General features: G+C 39.1%; 1 protein-coding gene across 11 annotated transcripts in view; it reads right to left on the reverse strand.

Annotated features, from left to right (window-relative positions):
• NCOA1 (nuclear receptor coactivator 1) overlaps positions 1-17,603 on the reverse strand; it is a 264,180-nt gene that overhangs the window by 21,736 nt on the left and 224,841 nt on the right. For all 11 annotated transcript variants that reach the window (XM_081254782.1, XM_081254783.1, XM_081254773.1 and 8 more), the window contains 2 exons: positions 7,607-7,708; positions 5,277-5,679 (listed from right to left, as the gene is read on the reverse strand). In XM_081254782.1, coding sequence (XP_081110908.1) covers positions 5,277-5,679; positions 7,607-7,708 — 505 coding nt within the window. The remainder of the gene's footprint in view (positions 1-5,276; positions 5,680-7,606; positions 7,709-17,603) is intronic.

Genomic DNA, 17,603 nt, shown 5'->3' on the forward strand with positions numbered 1-17,603 from the left:
TTGTGGTGCACAGGTTTAGTTGCTCCACAGCATGTGGGATCTTCCCGGACCAGGATCGAACCCGTGTCCCCTGCATTGGCAGGCAGACTCCTATCCACTGTGCCACCAGGGAAGTCCCAGCATGCTTTTTGACATTTTTTTCTGACCTCATTTCACATTCTAACTGCCCATGCTTTCCTTATCAGATGACCTAATTTTAGTAGAAAGAACCAGTCTGTGAATAATGAATTTGGAGGGGTAGAGTTCTGGCCCCAGTTCTGCCACTGCACTGGACCTTGGATTCCTTGGACCAGACAATCTTCTTCCTTCTAGTTTAAAAATTCTACAGTTCTATCTTTGATTATGTTAAGTCTCCCCGCTGGACCATAAATTTCACCACAGCCACCTGGCAGCAGCAACTAGAATTAGGATTCATTTTTCCATTAAAAGATTCATTGAGCATCTACTCTCCCCACCAGACCACTGTGCTAAGCACTTGAGAAACAAAGATTTAAAAGGTCACACTTGGCTCTCTCAAGGAACTTGCTATTTAAAAAGAAAGGCAGCTGATGAACAAGTGGCTCTAAGAGAGGGTGGGGCTTCCCTGGTGGTGCAGTGATTAAGAATCCGCCTGCCAATGCAGGGGACATGGGTCCGATCCCTGGTCTGGGAAGACCCCACATGCTGCGGAGCAACTAAGCCGTGGGCCACAACTACTGAGCCTGTGCTCTAGAGCCCATGAGCCACAACTACTGAAGCCTGCGTGCCTAGAGCCCATGCTCTGCAACAAGAGAAGCCACTGCAATGAGTAGCCCGCGCACCACAACGAAGAGTAGGCCCTGCTTGCTGCAACTAGAGAAAGCCCGTGTGCAGCAACGAAGACCTAACACAGCCAATAAATAAATAAAATTAAAAAAAAAAACCCATCATACTTTAAGGAAAAAAAAAGAAAGAGTGGTGAGTACTTATGATTGGGAGTGTCAGGGAGGGCTTCCCAGAGGAGATATCTCTGAGGGGAGGGAGGAACAGGAATGAGACAGATGAGGGAAGGACATTTTAGACAAAGGATACAGAAAACACAAAAGCCTAGAAGTAAAAGAGAGCAAGGTATGTATTCTTTCTTGGAACTTGAGAGGTTTGTTAAACTGGCACATTGAGGCATGGAGGGAAGGGGAAATGGAGTTGATGAGCCTAGCTCTGGACAAGTTTGGGTGCTGGTAGAAAATTCAGGTATGTCTCTCACATGCGCTGAGAGATGTGGTTTAGGTATAGAGAAGAAAGTCATAAGCATGAAGAAGTCATTGAAGCCACAGGAGTAGATGACATCACTCGGGAGGAGTGAGCGGAGTAGCATGTTTCCTGTAGTTCACAGAAGAGGGAGCTCTGGATTGGCTCCAAGGAATTCATGAAATAGGTACAAAAAATTTCTTTTAAAATTTCTCTATTTTGTTTGAATATTACCATAAAATAAATTTTAAATGTCTAATTCTGTTCTTGTGCACTCATCATCATGGCATGATAGTCTACAATAATTTTCTGTTTTCAGAAATAAAAGAAAGCATACGCTGTCATTATTATGACCTACATTTTCTTTCATTTACTTTGGGTCTATTTTAAGTTGAAAGATGCCAAAGCAAAGGACTAAAGCAAAGCTACTTTATTCATCCTTTGGTTTTACTATCATTAATTAACACAGGGATCAGCCAACTTTTTCTGCAAAGGGCCAGAGAGTAAATATTTTCAGTTTTGCAGGCCATAACATTTCTGTAAGAACTACTTAACTCTACTGTGTGAAGCCAGCTATAGACTGTATGTAAACTAACGAGCATGGATGTGTTCCAATAAAACTTTATTTATAAAAACATGTGGTGCTTTTTGTTTTTTTTGTTTCTTGGAGAAGGCTTGATTTGAAAAGGTTGGAAAATCTCCAGAACTTGAATTTGTACCAACACAAAACCTGGTCTTGCAGCTTTCTACCAGGTTGCTGATCATGATAGTGCAAGTTTATAACTTAGAGCAATGGAAGAAATTTAAACTACTGAACCTTTAAATGTTCTTATGCTCTCCAGAAAAACAATTCTCCCCCTGTGCTTTTGTTTTTTCATGGAAGACCTGAAAGCTCTGCCATTTCATTTCAAACTGCAACTGGATAAAACGACTACTCTCTCCACTGTACCTAGCTTCTGGGGTTTGTTTGTAGTACAGATACTCACTTCATAAAAAAGAATCTTATTTTGTGAAAAGTACTTTGTGTCAATTCAAAGTTGGACTGGAAGAAAAGTCCGGGTACCAGATAGAGCACTTACAATGGGTAGTAACACATCTGGTTGTACTGTCTGGAGAAGAAGGAAGCTCTGCCCACTCATTATCTCCATCACTGTATTCTATGTGACTTGCAAGAGATTAAAGACTAGACCCACAACCCTGAAGGAAATCTTGTCAACTTCATAAGCAATGGGGTTTTGGGGCTTCCCTGGTGGCGCAGTGGTTGAGAGTCCACCTGCCGATGCAGGGGACATGGGTTCGTGCCCCGGTCCGGGAAGATCCCACATGCCACGAGGTGGCTGGGCCCGTGAACCATGGCCGCTGAGCCTTCGCGTCTGGAGCCTGTGCTCCACAACAGGAGAGGCCACAGCAGTGAGAAGCCCGCGTACCACAAAAAAAAAAAAAAAAAAAAAAAAAAAAGAAATGGGGTTTTGGAGTACTGCCTTTCCAGGAGGCTTAGTCAAGAAACAGGAGCAGATAGAAGTCATCCTTTCTTGGCTTTCCAGAGATGAAGTGTTAAAGAGCACGACTGAAAATTGACATAAGTACTGTTTTTTTTTAATTAGTTAAATAATTTTTAATTGAAGTATAGTTGATGTACAATACTATATAAGTTTCAGGTGTATGACACAGGATTCACAATGTTTAAAGGTTGTATTCCATTTATAATCATTATAAAATATTGGCTAAATTCCCTGTATTGCACAAGGTATCCTTGTAGCTTATTTATTTTATACATAGTAGTTTGTGCCTCTTAATCCCTTACCCCTAACTTGCCCCTCCCCACTTCCCTCTCGCCACTTCCCTCTCCCCACTGGTAACCATCAGTTTCTTTCCTCTTAGCAAAATGTCTTCCAAGTCCATCCATGTTGTTACAAATGGCAAAATATCATCATTTATTTTATGGCTGAGTAGTATTCCATTGTATATGTATACCACAGCTTCTTTACCCATTCATCTGTTAATGGACACTTCGGTTGCTTCCATATCTTGGCTATTGTAAATAATGCTGCTATGAACATTGGGGTGCATGTATCTTTTCAAATTAGTGTTTTCAGATATATACCCAGTAGTAGAACTGCTGGGTCACATGGTATTTGTATTTTTAGTTTTTTGAGACGTACTGTTTTTATCTTACTTTTTTTAATAAGACAATTTATTGGGGAATTTATTAATGTTTGGCTTATTTGTGGTCATTTTTTTCCCCAATGAATGACATAAGTCTTTTGATTTAAGGCTCTGCAATCAGTATCATAAATGCTACCAAGAATCAATTTGCTGTTTTGGCTAAGTTGCCATTTTGGAAGAGCAATGGGGAAACAACTATATAAGTCTTCTCATGTTGGAGGAAGTATTCTGTAAGCTGGAATACACTGAAGGAACTTCGTCAAAATCTTTGCATACACAAATCACAGGGCACATGAAAATACAACTCTTTTGAAGGCCACTCCTGTTCAGATAATCTTATAATTAAAATATGGATTTATAATACTTTTCTTGCCCACACATACAGTGTAAATGATATAAACCAGCCAAAGATGACTTCATTGTCTTGAGGACAAAGAAACTGATGTGGTATAATTTTGATTAAAACGTCTTAGAGAATTCTGGTACTGTCTGACACATGTCTCCCTAGATACTTAATTTAATAGTCAAAGGATTTCAGCACTTGTTGCCACCAGAATGAAAAGTCTAAATTGATTTGGCTGTCAAAGGTGATAAGCATACTGCCATGTAAAAAAATGTCTACATAACTTCAACATTTTATTCAGGTCAAACAGTAGCTTTCTCATTGAAATTCATTTTTAAGCAGGCTTAAAATTTACTTTTTCTTTCATTTATAAAATGAAGGGATTTATTTCAATTTTTTTCCCAGGAATTTGCCATTAATTTTGCATCAGTTTAATTAAACCTGGTGGATTAATCAAATGTGTTTTATTGTCACTACCTATTAGAATCTCCAAGTGATAGAAGAAAAATTTTAAAAAGATATCATTACCTAGGACAAAGGGAATAGGACAGAGACACTGCAAATGAAAGATTAAAAAAGAACAAAGCTTTTGAAAGCCAGAAAGCTGCCTGATATTTCAGAGGAATAGCTTACAACCTAAGCAGCTAAGGGTGGTGACACCAATGAGAAGTCTGAGATAATTTGTGAAGACTGATTATCCTTATGTAATCTATCAAAAAAAATTTACAAGATAATTTTTAAAATCTGTATGCAAATTTTGAGTTAATGTACTTACACCCATTGTCTGACATGGACTCTCATAAGATTCTTATAGGGATCAATGAGAGAAAGTAAGAAAGTAAGAATATGCTTTGCGGACAAAATGTTAAAAATTTTCGTGTCAGGTCCTTATGGATCCTCTAATTTAATCATCTTAGCTTTATGTAAGAGAGAAGCCTCAAACCACTCAACCATTTAGTGGCAAGAGCTGAGCCTAGAGCCTGGATTTCCTGACTCCAACGCCAACATCTTTTCTTTTTTTTGGCCGTGCCCCGCAGCTTGCATGGTCTCAGTTCCTCCCAGGCCACGGCAGTGAAAGCCCGGAATCCTAACCACTAGGCCACCAGGGAACTCCCTCAGCATCTTTCTTCTTCAGCAAATTGCCTCAATGTCAGTGAACTGAAACACATGTGAAAAGAGACCTAAGCCTGTATGTGGTATAGTCGTCCCTTGGTATCCATGGGGGATTGGTTCCAGGACCCTCATGGATACCAAAATCCATGGATGCTCAAGTCCCTTATATAAAATGAAGAAACAGAACCTATGCACATCCTCCCATATACTAAATCATCTCTAGATTACTTGTAAAACCTAATACAATGTAAATGCTACGTAAATACAATGTAAATAGTTCCCAGAGTGCAACCAATTTAACTTTTGCTTTTAGGAACTTTCTGGAATTTTTTTTTGGGGGGGCGTGGATATTTTTGATTTGGGGTTGTTGAATCCACAGGTATGGAACCCGTGGATGCTGAGGGCCAACTGTACTTATAAAAGCAACATAAAGGTGTAATCCTCATACCTGATCCTGGGTACTGGAAGACATTCTGCTGCATCTGAGGACTGATTCCAGTGCCAAACTGGCCTCCCATGTTTCCTGTCATGCCTCTGTTCACCATGCTGCTGCGGTTGGCCAAGGTTGCCTCAGGATTTGCTGCCAGTTGTGAAAATGGGCTGGTAGAAGCAGGTGGGGTTCCTGGATTTGTACCATAGTTTGGTGGGTAGGGGAATTGCTGCGGAGCACCCTGAGGAAGACGGGGGTTCCCCATTTGAACTGGCAGTCCAGATGAGGGAGGGAGGTTGTTCCCAAAGCTCTGTTGCCTCATAAGCATGGCTCTTTGCTGCTGTATTAGCTGCCTCTGTCGGTGCTGTTGACTATACAGCTCCCGCTGGCGCTGTGCCAACATTTGGGCATTCAGGGGTGGCTAAAAAAGAGAGAAAAAAATCCTCACTTACTAATATTATTATGATTACCACCTATCTTAGACAGCTTACAGGATTAAGCCTAGTAGCTTGGAGCAACAGAATATGTAGCAATTATCAGTGTACAAGGGAAACTAAAACAGAAAAGGAAGAAAACCTCTTAAGTAATAGCTACAGGAGAGAAAATAAGTACATTTTACAGATTAAAGTCACATAGGACTGATAAAAGTCTAAGAAAGCATATATTGATTAGTATTATAATATAGGCCATGAAAACTATTAAGAGAAACATGAAAACCATAAAGAAGAGAAATAAAATGTGCTTGATGACTTCTATCTTATCTGGCATTAGGTTGTTAGGGGATTTTTTTCTTTTTCATTTCCAAAAAATTCACCGTGTTTCTAGTATGGTGAAACTTAGTTTTCCCTTTTCTCTTTGAGATCGTTTATTCCACTTTACTTAAATGAAATGTGATAACAGGTGATTTTAATTTTCTGTATTTTCCAAGTCATCTACAATGAATGTGCATTATCTTCACAATTAGAAAAACCTACAAATACCATTAAAAAAGGAAGAATCAGAAATCCAGGATCCAATGCCAAATGGTCACTTAAAATGCAAATAATTAATTAGAAACAAAATAATAAGCAGAAATAAATGAACCCAGGTATCTTATATTATTGTTGCAGTGTAAGACTGCTCCAGGCATTAGAGTAAGTGTTTTAGTAGCTATAATATTATGAATGATGAAAGAAGTGGTAAAATTAGGTTGAAGTCACTTTCTGGTCTAACTTGCAAAGCAACATGGCATGTCAATAAAGCCTTCATCAGAAAATGTCCATTCATGTTGAGGAGCTGATTAAAGCATACAGCTCCATTAAAATGAAAATTGCCAACCAGATGAAGTCTAATCTGGAAGAAACTGTGACATAATGACTTCCTGATAGAATTCGTCTTTATGTGAATTCCAAGAGTGGGGTCTTGTATCCTTATAACCTAATTACCCTTCCATGAGCTAACCACTGAGATTTTTAAGACAGAGAAACCCAAGTCTGGATCGATGAAGATGTCAACATCTGCTGCTAAACAGCAGTTTCTATCAATATTTATCCTTTTGGTTAGTATTTGCTCCCAATCCTTCTAGGTCCATTTTATGGAGAAGTGTTTTGTTCAAATCCTCTCTAAAATACCTCATCTCCCAAATTTTTGTGTAATTTGTTGGGAAACCATAAAAAAAGTGGTTGAGGGAATTCCCTGGTGGTCCAGTGGTTAGAACTCGGCGCTTTCACTGCCGTGGGCCTGGGTTCAATCCCTGGTCAGGGAACTAAGATCCCACAAGCTGCGTGGTGCAGCCAAAAAACAAAAAAAGTGGTTGAAGCAAAAATATTAAAGTACGTGCAGAAGTTAAATAGGGAGGAAGCACTAGATAACACTTAGAAGCCTACACCGTTCTTTTTATGTTTAGTTCCAATGGCTCTGGGTTCTTACACAAGGATCATTAAAAAAAATAAAAAACAAAATGCTGATGCTCAGACTGAGTGCAGAACACAAGGTAGTTAAGATAACTAAGCAATGTGACTGGGTTTTGATCAGGTTTCAGGCACCATACACACAGTTGCATATCCGAGGCTTCTTATTACTGGTACTAATCAGGACAGCAATAAGAGTTTTCTACTTAGACACCTGATATCTAATAGCAATGACAATAATAACAAAACGAAACAAAGAACCCTCAGCTTTACATCAAATATCAGTAAGGGGTATCACAAGTTGATTATAAATTCATTCTAGAAGAAAGCTACAGTACAAACATCATTAAAAGATCAGTTCACAGACCATTTCAAAGACACTCAAGTCAACACTTTAAGAAATACAGTTTGGGTTATGGGTTAGAGAAGTACTAACAATGCCTGGTTTTCTCACGTTACCTGAGGTGTAATTTGCTGCTGCATGCCTGATCTCATACTGATGCCAACAGGAGCGTTTGCTGCAAACTGGTTCAAGATAGCTTGCCGATTTTGGTGGATCAACTAGAGAAAAATGGAAACAATGAGATATATTTCTACATATAAAAATACAGCATGGCCCTTTTATTAATTAATTAAAATTTTTTTTTTTTTTTTGCGGTACACAGGCCTCTCATCACTGTGGCCTCTCCCGTTGCGGAGCACAGGCTCCAGACGCGCAGGCTCAGCGGCCATGGCTCACAGGCCCAGCCGCTCCGCAGCATGGGGGATCTTCCCAGACCGGGGCACGAACCCGTGTCCTCTGCATCGACAGGCAGACTCTCAACCACTGTGCCACCAGGGAAGCCCTATCATGCTTTTTAAAACATGTTAATACTTAGTTATTTCAGATTCACCAGGATGGTGGAGGAGTAGGGGGACATGGAGTTCATCTCCTTCCACAAATGCAGCAAGAATACATGGAACAATTCTCACAAAACACCAGATGAAAACTAGTAGAAGACCTTGGACACCAGAAAGGACAAAAAAGATCCCTGCATAACTGTGCAGGATGAAAGAAACAAGGGAAAAAGAAGGGGAGAGGAAGTGGGATGGGATCTGTGCCCCTGGCGGGGAGCTGAAGCAGAAGAGAGGTTCCCGCATCCAGGGAAGCCCCCTCACCAACGGGGAAATCAGTTGGGACAGAAGGGGAGCATCTGAGGCTGTCGGAGGAGGGTGAAATGGCCGGTCTGTGGCAGATAGGACAGACCTACACAGATGGTCCGCACCACAGCCCTCCACACCCCAGACTGGGACGTGTGTCCGCCGGTGCACATGGGGGCTAAGAGCTGGAACATGGGGACTGGAGAGCAAACCTGCAGGGAGGACTGCTGTTGCCGGTGAGAAGATGGCCTAAGGGGACAGGAGGGAGGAAATCCACAATGAGGAATGCTTGTGGGGGAAACCCAGACTGCCATAGAAGCAAGGCACCTCTGTTGAGTGACGCACAGAGGGTAGAGATGCCACTGCAGCCTCTCTCTCCCCACGTGCTGGGCCCCTGCCCTTCCAGGTGCTAGTAAAAGCCCCCACCAGGGCTGACTTTCTTGCACCGGCCGCCAGGTGCTAGGAAAGCCTCCCACCTGGGCCAGATCTCTCGTGCCTGTAGCCACTGGCTTTGCCACACCCCTGTCACTGCCAGGGCCCCCGTGACCCAGGCAGTCGTGCCACCTCCACACCCTGTCCTCACCAGGGCAGACCCGAGTGCTCCACGGCAGCCTCGGGGGCAGACTCCTGTGGGTGGCCCAAATGCAGAGGTGAGGCTAAAACCACAGCTAAGCCCCAAGGGCGGATCGACTAAGGAAGAAGAACAAAAATCTTTCCATGCAGCTACACAAACCACAGATTAAATCCCTGTCTTCAGCTTGGTAAACCCTGCATCTATGGAATATCTGAATGGACAATGAGTGTTCCCACAACTGAAACTGGCCTAGTTCTAGCAGCTGTGGACTTTGGGGACTAGTACATGTGGAAGCTGGGCCAGGTCAGAGTCTTAGCTGCCCCACAGTGTCCACAGAGGGACCAGACACCTACCTAGAGGCTTTGGAGGGCTTCCTGGGGAGGTGAAGGTTGGCTGTGACTCATGGTGGGGGCAATGACACTGATAGCTGAGACCCCAGGAAAATATAATTATTACTATTTTTTTAATGTTTTGTTTTGTTGCTGTTTTATTATTATTATTTGTTCTTATTTTTATTTAGCTTAAATTTTTTTTATTTTTAATTGTTTTATATTTCTATTTCTATGTTACTTTTTGTTGTTCTTTTTCTTTTTTTCTTTCCTTTGTTCTATTTTTATCCTTTGTTCTATTTGTTCTTATCTTTTTAAAATCATTTTTTAAAAATTATTTTTGTGTGTTTGTTTTGTTTTCTTTGCTTTTTCCTTCAGTTTGCATTCTGCTTTTCTTTTGTTTTCTATTTTTTGTTTTTGTTGATTTTGTTTTTAATTGTTTGATTTCATTTTGAGGTTCTTTTGTTTGTCTGGTTGTTCTCGTTTTTTTTTTTCTCTGCTTTTGTTTCTTATTTTGTACGTGTGTGTGTTTGTTTTCTTTGTTTTTGTTTGGTTTTGCTTTTACCATTTGTTTGGGGTTTTGTTTGTTTGTTTTTAATTGTTTTTGTTGCTGTTTGCTTGCCCAGGAAATATTAATTGGCGAGAGCTCTCCTGGAGGTCTCCATCTCAACTCCAAGACCCAGCTCCACCAACTGCTTGCAGGCTTCAGTGCTGAACGCCCCAAGCCAAACAACAAGCAAGACGGGAACACAAACACACCCATCAGCAGATGGGCTGCCTCAAGTTGTACTAAGCCCACAGACACCCCAAAACACACCACCTGACGTGGCCCTGCCCATCAGAGGGACAAGATCCAGCTCCACCCACCAGAACACAGGCACGAGTCCCTCCCACCAAGAAGCCTACAAAAGCCACTGGACCAACCTCACCCACTGGGGGCAGATACCAGAAGCAAGAGGAACTACAACCCTGCAGCCTGTGGAAAGGAGATCTCAAACAGAGTAAGCCAGACAAAATGAGAAGACAGAGAAATATGTTGCAGACAAAGGAGCAAGGTAAAAACCCACAAGACCAAATAAATAAAGAGGAAATAGGCAATCTAGTTGAAAAAGAATCCAGAGTAATGATAGTAAAGATGATTCCAAATCTTGGAAATAGAATGGAGGAAATATGAGAAATGTTTAACAAGGACCTAGAAGAACTAAAGAACAAACAAACACTAATGAACAACACAATAACTGAAGTTAAAAATATACTAGAAGGAATCAACAGCAGAATAACTGATGAAGAAGAACGGATAAGTGAGCTGGAAGACAGAATGGTGGAAATAACTGCTGAGGAACAGAATAAAGAAAAAAGAATGAAAAGAATTGAGGACAGTCTCAGAGACCTCTGGCACAACATTAGATGCACCAATATTCAAATTATAGGGGTCCTAGAAGAAGAAGAAAAAGAGAAAGGGTGTGAGAAAATATTTGAAGAGATTATAGTGGAAAACTTCCCTAACATGGGAAAGGAAATAGTTAATTCCAGGAAGCACACAGCATCCCATACAGGATAAACTCAAGGACAAACATGCTGAGACACATATTAACCAAATTAACAAAAAATCAGATACAAAGAAAAAATAATAAACGCAGCAGGGAAAAGCAATAAATAACATACAAGGGAATCCCCATAAGGTTATCAGCTGATCTTTCAGCAGAAACTCTGCAGGCCAGAAGGGAGTGGCAGGATATATTTAAAGTGATGAAAGGGAGAAACCTACAACCAAAATTACTCTACCCATTAAGGTTCTCATTCAGATTTGATGGAGAAATCAAAAGCTCTACAGACAAGCAAAAGCTAAGAGAATTCAGCATCACCAGACCAGCTCTGCAACAAATGCTAAAGGAACTTCTCTAGGCAGGAAACACAAGAGAAGAAAAAGACCTACAAAAACAAACACAGAACAATTGAGAAAATGGTAATAGGAACACACATATCGATAACTACCTTAAATGTAAATGGATTAAATGCTCCAACCAAAAGACACAGACTGGCTGAATGGATACAAAAACAGGACCTGTATATACGTTGTCTACAAGAGACCTACTTCAGACCTAGGGACACATACAGACTGAAAGTGAGGGGATGGAAAAATATTCCATGCAAATGGAAATCAAAAGAAAGCTAGAGTAGCAATAGTCGTATCAGAAAAAATAGACTTTCAAATAAAGACGGTCACAAGAGAGAAGGAAGGACACCATATGATGATCAAGGGACCAATCCAAGAAGAAGATGTAATAATTGTAAATATTTATGCACTCAACACAGGAACACCTCAATACATAAGGCAAATGCTAACAGCCATAAAAGGGGAATTCAGCAGTAACACAATAATAGTGGGGGACTTTAGCACTCCACTTACTCCAATGGATAGATCATCCAGACAGAAAATTAATAAGGAAACACAAGTCTTAAATAACACATGAGACCAGATAGACTTAATTGATATTTATAGGACATTCCATCTGAAAGCAGCAGAATACACTTTCTTCTCAAGTGCACACAGGACATTCTCCAGGACAGATCACATCTTGGGTCACAAATCAAGCCTTGGTAAATTTAAGAAAACTGAAATCGTATCAACCATCATTTCTGACCACAATGCTATGAGATTAGAAATCAATTACAGGAAAAAGAACTGTAAAAAACACACACACAGGGAGGCTAAACAATGTGCTACTAGGTAACCAAGAGATCACTGAAGAAATCAAAAAGGAAATAAAAAAAATACCTAGAAACAAATGACAATGAAAACACAATGACCCAAAACCTATGGGTGGCAGCAAGAGCAGTTCTAAGAGGGAAGGTTATAACAATACAATCCTACCTCAAGAAACAGGAAAAATCTCAAATAAACAACCTAACCTTACACCTGAAGGAACTAGAGAAAGAAGAACAAACAAAACCCAAAGTTACTAGAAGGAAAGAAATCATAAAGATCAGAGCAGAAATAAATGAAAGAGAAACAAAAAAAATAGCAAAAATCAATAAAATGAGAAGTTGGTTCTTTGAGAAGATAAACAAAACTGATAAACCTTTAGTCAGACCCATCAAGAAAAAGAGGGAGAGGACTCAAATCAATAAAATTAGAAATGAAAAAGGAGACACTTCAACTGACACCGCAGAAATACAAAGGATCATAAGAGACTACTACAAGCAACTATATGCCAATAAAATGGACAACCTGGAAGAAATGGACAAATTCTTAGAAAGGTACAACCTTCCAAGACTGAACCAGGAAGAAATAGAAAATAGGAACAGACCAATCACAAGCACTGAAATTGAAACTGTAATTAAAACTCTTCAAACAAAAGTCCAGAACCAGAAAGCTTCACAGGTAAATTCTATCAAACATTTAGAGAAGAGCTAACACCTATCCTTCTCAAACTTTTCCAAAAACTTGAAGAGGGCGGAACACTCCCAAATTCATTCTACAAGGCCACCATCACCCTGATATGAAAACCAGACAATGATCTCACAAAAAAAAGAAAATTACAGGCCAATATTACTGATGAGTATAGATACAAAAATCCTTAACAAAATACTAGCAAACTGAACCCAGCAACACAATGAAAGGACCATACACCATAATCAGGTGGGATTTATATCAGGGATGCAAAGACTCTTCAATATATGCAAATCAATAAATGTGATACACTGTGTTAACAAACTGAAGAACAAAAACCATATGATCATCTCAATAGATGCAGAAAAAGCTTTCGACAAAATTCAACACCCATTTATGATAAAAAACACTCTCCAGAAAGTAAGCATAGAGGGAAACTACCTCAACATAATAAAGACCATATATGACAAATCCACAGCAAACATTATTCTCAATGGTGAAAAACTGAAAGCATTTCCTCTAAAATCAGGAACAAAACAAGGGTGCCCACTCTCACCACTATTATTCAACATACTTTTGGAAGTCCTAGCCACAGCAATCAGAGAAGAAAAAGAAATAAAACAAATCCAAATTCGCCAAGAAGAGGTAAAACTGTCGTTTGCAGATGACATGATACTATACAAAGAAAATCCTAAAGATGTCACCAGAAAACTACTAGAACTCATCAAGGAATTGAGTAAAGTCACAGGATACAAAATTAATACACAGAAATCTCTTGCATTCCTATACACTAACAATGAAAGATCAGAAAGAGAAATTAAGGAAACAATCCTATTCACCACTGCAACAAAAAGAATAAAATACCTAGGAATAAACCTACCTAAGGAGGCAAAAGACCTGTATGCAGAAAACTATAAGATACTGATGAAAGAAATCAAAGACAACACAAATAGATGGAGAGACACACCATGTTCTTGGATTGGAAGAATCAATATTGTGAAAATGACTATACTACCCAAAGCAATCTATAGATTCAATGCAATCCTTTTCAAATTATCAGTGGCATTGTTCACAGAACTAGAACAAAAAAATGTTACAATTTGTATGGAAACACAAAAGACCTTGAACAGCAAAAGCAATGTTGAGAAAAAAAAAAAATGAAGCTGGAGGAATTATGCTCCCTGACTTCAGACTATACTACAGGGCTACAGTAATCAAGACAGTATGGTACTGGCACAAAAACAGAAATATAGATCAATGGAACAGGATAGAAAGCCCAGAGATAAACCCACGCACCTGTGGTCACCTAATCTATGAGAAAGGAAGCCAGAATATACAATGGAGAAAAGATAGCCTCTTTAATAAGTGGTGCTGGGAGGGCCTCCCTGGTGGCACAGTGGTTAAGAATCCGCCTGCCAACGCAGGGGACACGAGCTCGAGCCCTGGTCCAGGAAGATGCCACATGCCGTGGAGCAACTAAGCCCGTGCACCACAACTACTGAGCCTGCGCTCTAGAGCCCGTGAGCCACAACTACTGAAGCCCACGTGCCTAGAGCCTGTGCTCCGCAACAAGAGAAGCCACCACAGCGAGAAGCCTGCGCACCACAATGAAGAGTAGCCCCTGCTTGCTGCAACCAGAGAAAGCCCGTGCGGCAACGAAGACCCAATGCAACCAAAAATAATAAATAAATAAAATAAATACATTTATTAAAAAAAAATAAGTGGTGCTAGGAGAACTGGACAGCTACATATAAAAGAATGAAATTACAACAGTCCTTAACACCATACAGAAAAATAAACTCAAAATTAAAGACCTAAATGTAAGGCCAGAGATGATAAGACTTTTAGATGAAAACATAGGCAGAACACTCTTTGACATAAATTGCAGCAAGATCTTTTTTGACCCACATCCTAGAGTAATGGAAGTAAAAAGAAAAATAAACAAATAGGACCTAATTAAACTTAAAAGCTTTTGCACAGCAAAGGAAACCATAAACAAGACGATAAAACAACCCTCAGAATGGGAGAAAATATTTGCAAACAAAGCAACTGACAAAGGATTAATCTCCAAACTATATAAACAGCTCATGCAGCTCAATATCAGAAAAACAAACAACCCAATCAAAAAATGGGCAGAAGACCTAAATAGACATTTCTCCAAAGAAGGCATACAGATGGCCAACAAACACATGAAAAGATGCTCAATACCACTAATTATTAGAGAAATGCAAATCAAAACTACCTTGAGATATCACCTCACACTGGTCAGAATGGCCATCATCTCAAAATCTACAAACAACAAATGCTGGAGAGGGTGTGGAGAAAAGGGAACCCTCTTGTGCTGTTGGTGGGAATGTAAATTGATACAGCCACTATGGAGAACAGTATGGAAGGTCCTTAAAAAACTAAAAATAGAACTACCACGTGACCCAGCAATCCCATTCCTGGGCATATACCTAGAGAAAACCATAATTCAAAAAGACACATGCACCCCAATGTTCACTGCAGCACTATTTACAACAGCCAGGACATGAAAGCAATCTAAATGTCCACTGACAGATGAATGGATAAAGAAGATGTGGTACATATATACAATGGAATATTACTCAGCCATAAAATGGAACGAAATTGGGTAATTTGTAGAGACGTGGATGGACCTAGAGACTGTCAGACAGAGTGAAGTAAGTCAGAAAGAGATAAACAAATATTGTATATTAATGCATATATGTGGAATCTGAAAAAATTGGTATAGATGATCTTATTTACAAAGCAAAAATAGAGACAAAGACTAGAGAACACACGTATGGATACCAAGGGGGACGTGGGGGTGGGGGTGGGAGGAATTGGGAGATTGGGGCTGACATATATACACTATTGATACTATGTATAAAATAGATAACCGATGAGAACCTAGTGTATAGTACAGGGAACTCTACTCAATGCTCTGTGGTGACCTAAATGGCAAGGAAATCCAGAAAAGAGGAGATATATGTATACGTATAGCTGATTCACTTTGCTGTATGGTAGAAACTAACACAACACTGTAAAGCAAGTACACTCCAATAAAAATTAAAAAAAAAAACTTAGTTATTTCAGACACGTGCAATAGTAGAGAGAAAAGAAACATCGGCCCTAGGTCTTAAACTGTCGTGAGTAAAAAAGTAAATATACAATAGGGAACATTCTATAAAGGTCTGGGAGATGAATGGAAAAGTTGAGGTACTTCTGACTTGGAGGGTACCTGTCTGATGGGTATATATTTGGGGAAAATCCGACGTAATTTCATTAGCTGGAGAGAATTATATAAGAAACAAATGGTCTGAGAAAATGGACTATTTATTTAACTAGAAGAAGTAATTACTTTAGACCAGCATTTCCCAAATTGGTGTTTTAAAGAACATTGTTCTGCAGGATATTAATAGATGTGCCAGGAAAATAGCATGCTGTGCTGTATTAAGCATTGGAAATAATGGGTTACACAAGGTGAAATAGATTTCTTTACTGTATTAATTCTATGAGACTTTAATTGGCCAAAGCACAGTGCAGAGCTCCAAGAAGGGGATAAACTATGCAATTTATTTATCATGAACCTTTTTTTCTGACATATAGCCATTAACATTTATTATTATCTCCTAGAACAATCTTCTACAGAACATTAGTTTGAAGGATAATATCTATATCAGGCTTAGCATTCCAGGTCATAGGCATTCCTTAACTTTATCAAATAACAAAACAAGCATCCTTACAAGTGATATCTCCTGATAAACAACCTATTGCTTAAAGGATTTCTTACTCAACAATTTGATATGAATAAACTTTTCAGAGAGATAACAGTAATAATACCAATACTGTTTTGTGTTTATACGGTACTTAATAATATATAAATTATTTATAAAATACATTGACATATCAATGTATTTTATTATATTCATATTTAATACATTTAATATATTTTAATATACTATTTGAAAACTAGAAAGCCTATGAAAATTTTATAAGAGAATCCAAAGAGCTGCAAACAGCTATCTCCAAAAAGCTCAATTCTCAACTCTAGTTTCATTCATTTTTTGACTCCCATTAGATTAGAAAACAAATTGATTTGGAGGGAAAAGCCCAATATAATATAAATATTAAAGTTACAACTTTCAGGCACTGTGGAATAGGATAAAACATTCAGAATCACGTCAAAAATAAAGATAAGAAATATTATGGTTCTAAAAGGCTCTTAAGTATGAAAATCTACATACTTCTTAAACTCAACAGACCTTGCACATAAGTTTAAATGAACCATAAGTTTTACAAAGATTTAAAAAAAACTCAGTATATGCAAGACAGTATATAAAGTTTTCAGGCTACAAAAGTGAGGAAATTTCTATTTTCTGGGAACTCTCTGTTGAGTGGCAGAGGCCAATACAGAAGTGCAACGCACAAGCGCTATACTGCATATATAGATGTGTAGAGCAGCACTGGGGGAGCAACTAACTTAGCCTAGGACCTGAAGGCAGAGACCAAGAGCATGAGTGAGCTCAATGGGACCTTGAAAGATGAGAATGCCAGGTAGCAAAGAGGATGGTAGAGTTAACTCAAGGCAGAAAGAACAGCAAGTCTAAAAACAGAAGAGAAGGCAATGAGGATAGGTGAAAATACATTAATACTTAGCGATGAAGAGAAGTAAAACTGCCAGAAGTGTGGGAGTTGGGATTCCAAACTTACAGCTTTATATATTCTTTGAACTGTGAGATAACATGAAAATGAAATGGGTGGGGACAGAGGAAAAAATGCTTCAGAACTAGTAAAAGTGAGAAAAGAACCTTAGAAAATAAATCAAAACCTTAGAAAATAAATAGGTTACTTTTAGAAGTAGAAGGAATTGTTCTAAAAGCAGCAATTTACAAGGACTTTCTGTTAAAGAAAAATTATTCCTGCCCTTGGAAAAACTCAGTTTATCTTCCCCTCCCCTTAACTGTGTGTACAACCTAACTAATGCTGTGTACAACAGTCTCACTCTAAACTGCTTCT

This window comes from Mesoplodon bidens (assembly GCF_964165515.1).
Source record: "Mesoplodon bidens genome assembly, chromosome: 14".
In the NCBI taxonomy this organism is placed as follows: domain Eukaryota; kingdom Metazoa; phylum Chordata; class Mammalia; order Artiodactyla; family Ziphiidae; genus Mesoplodon; species Mesoplodon bidens.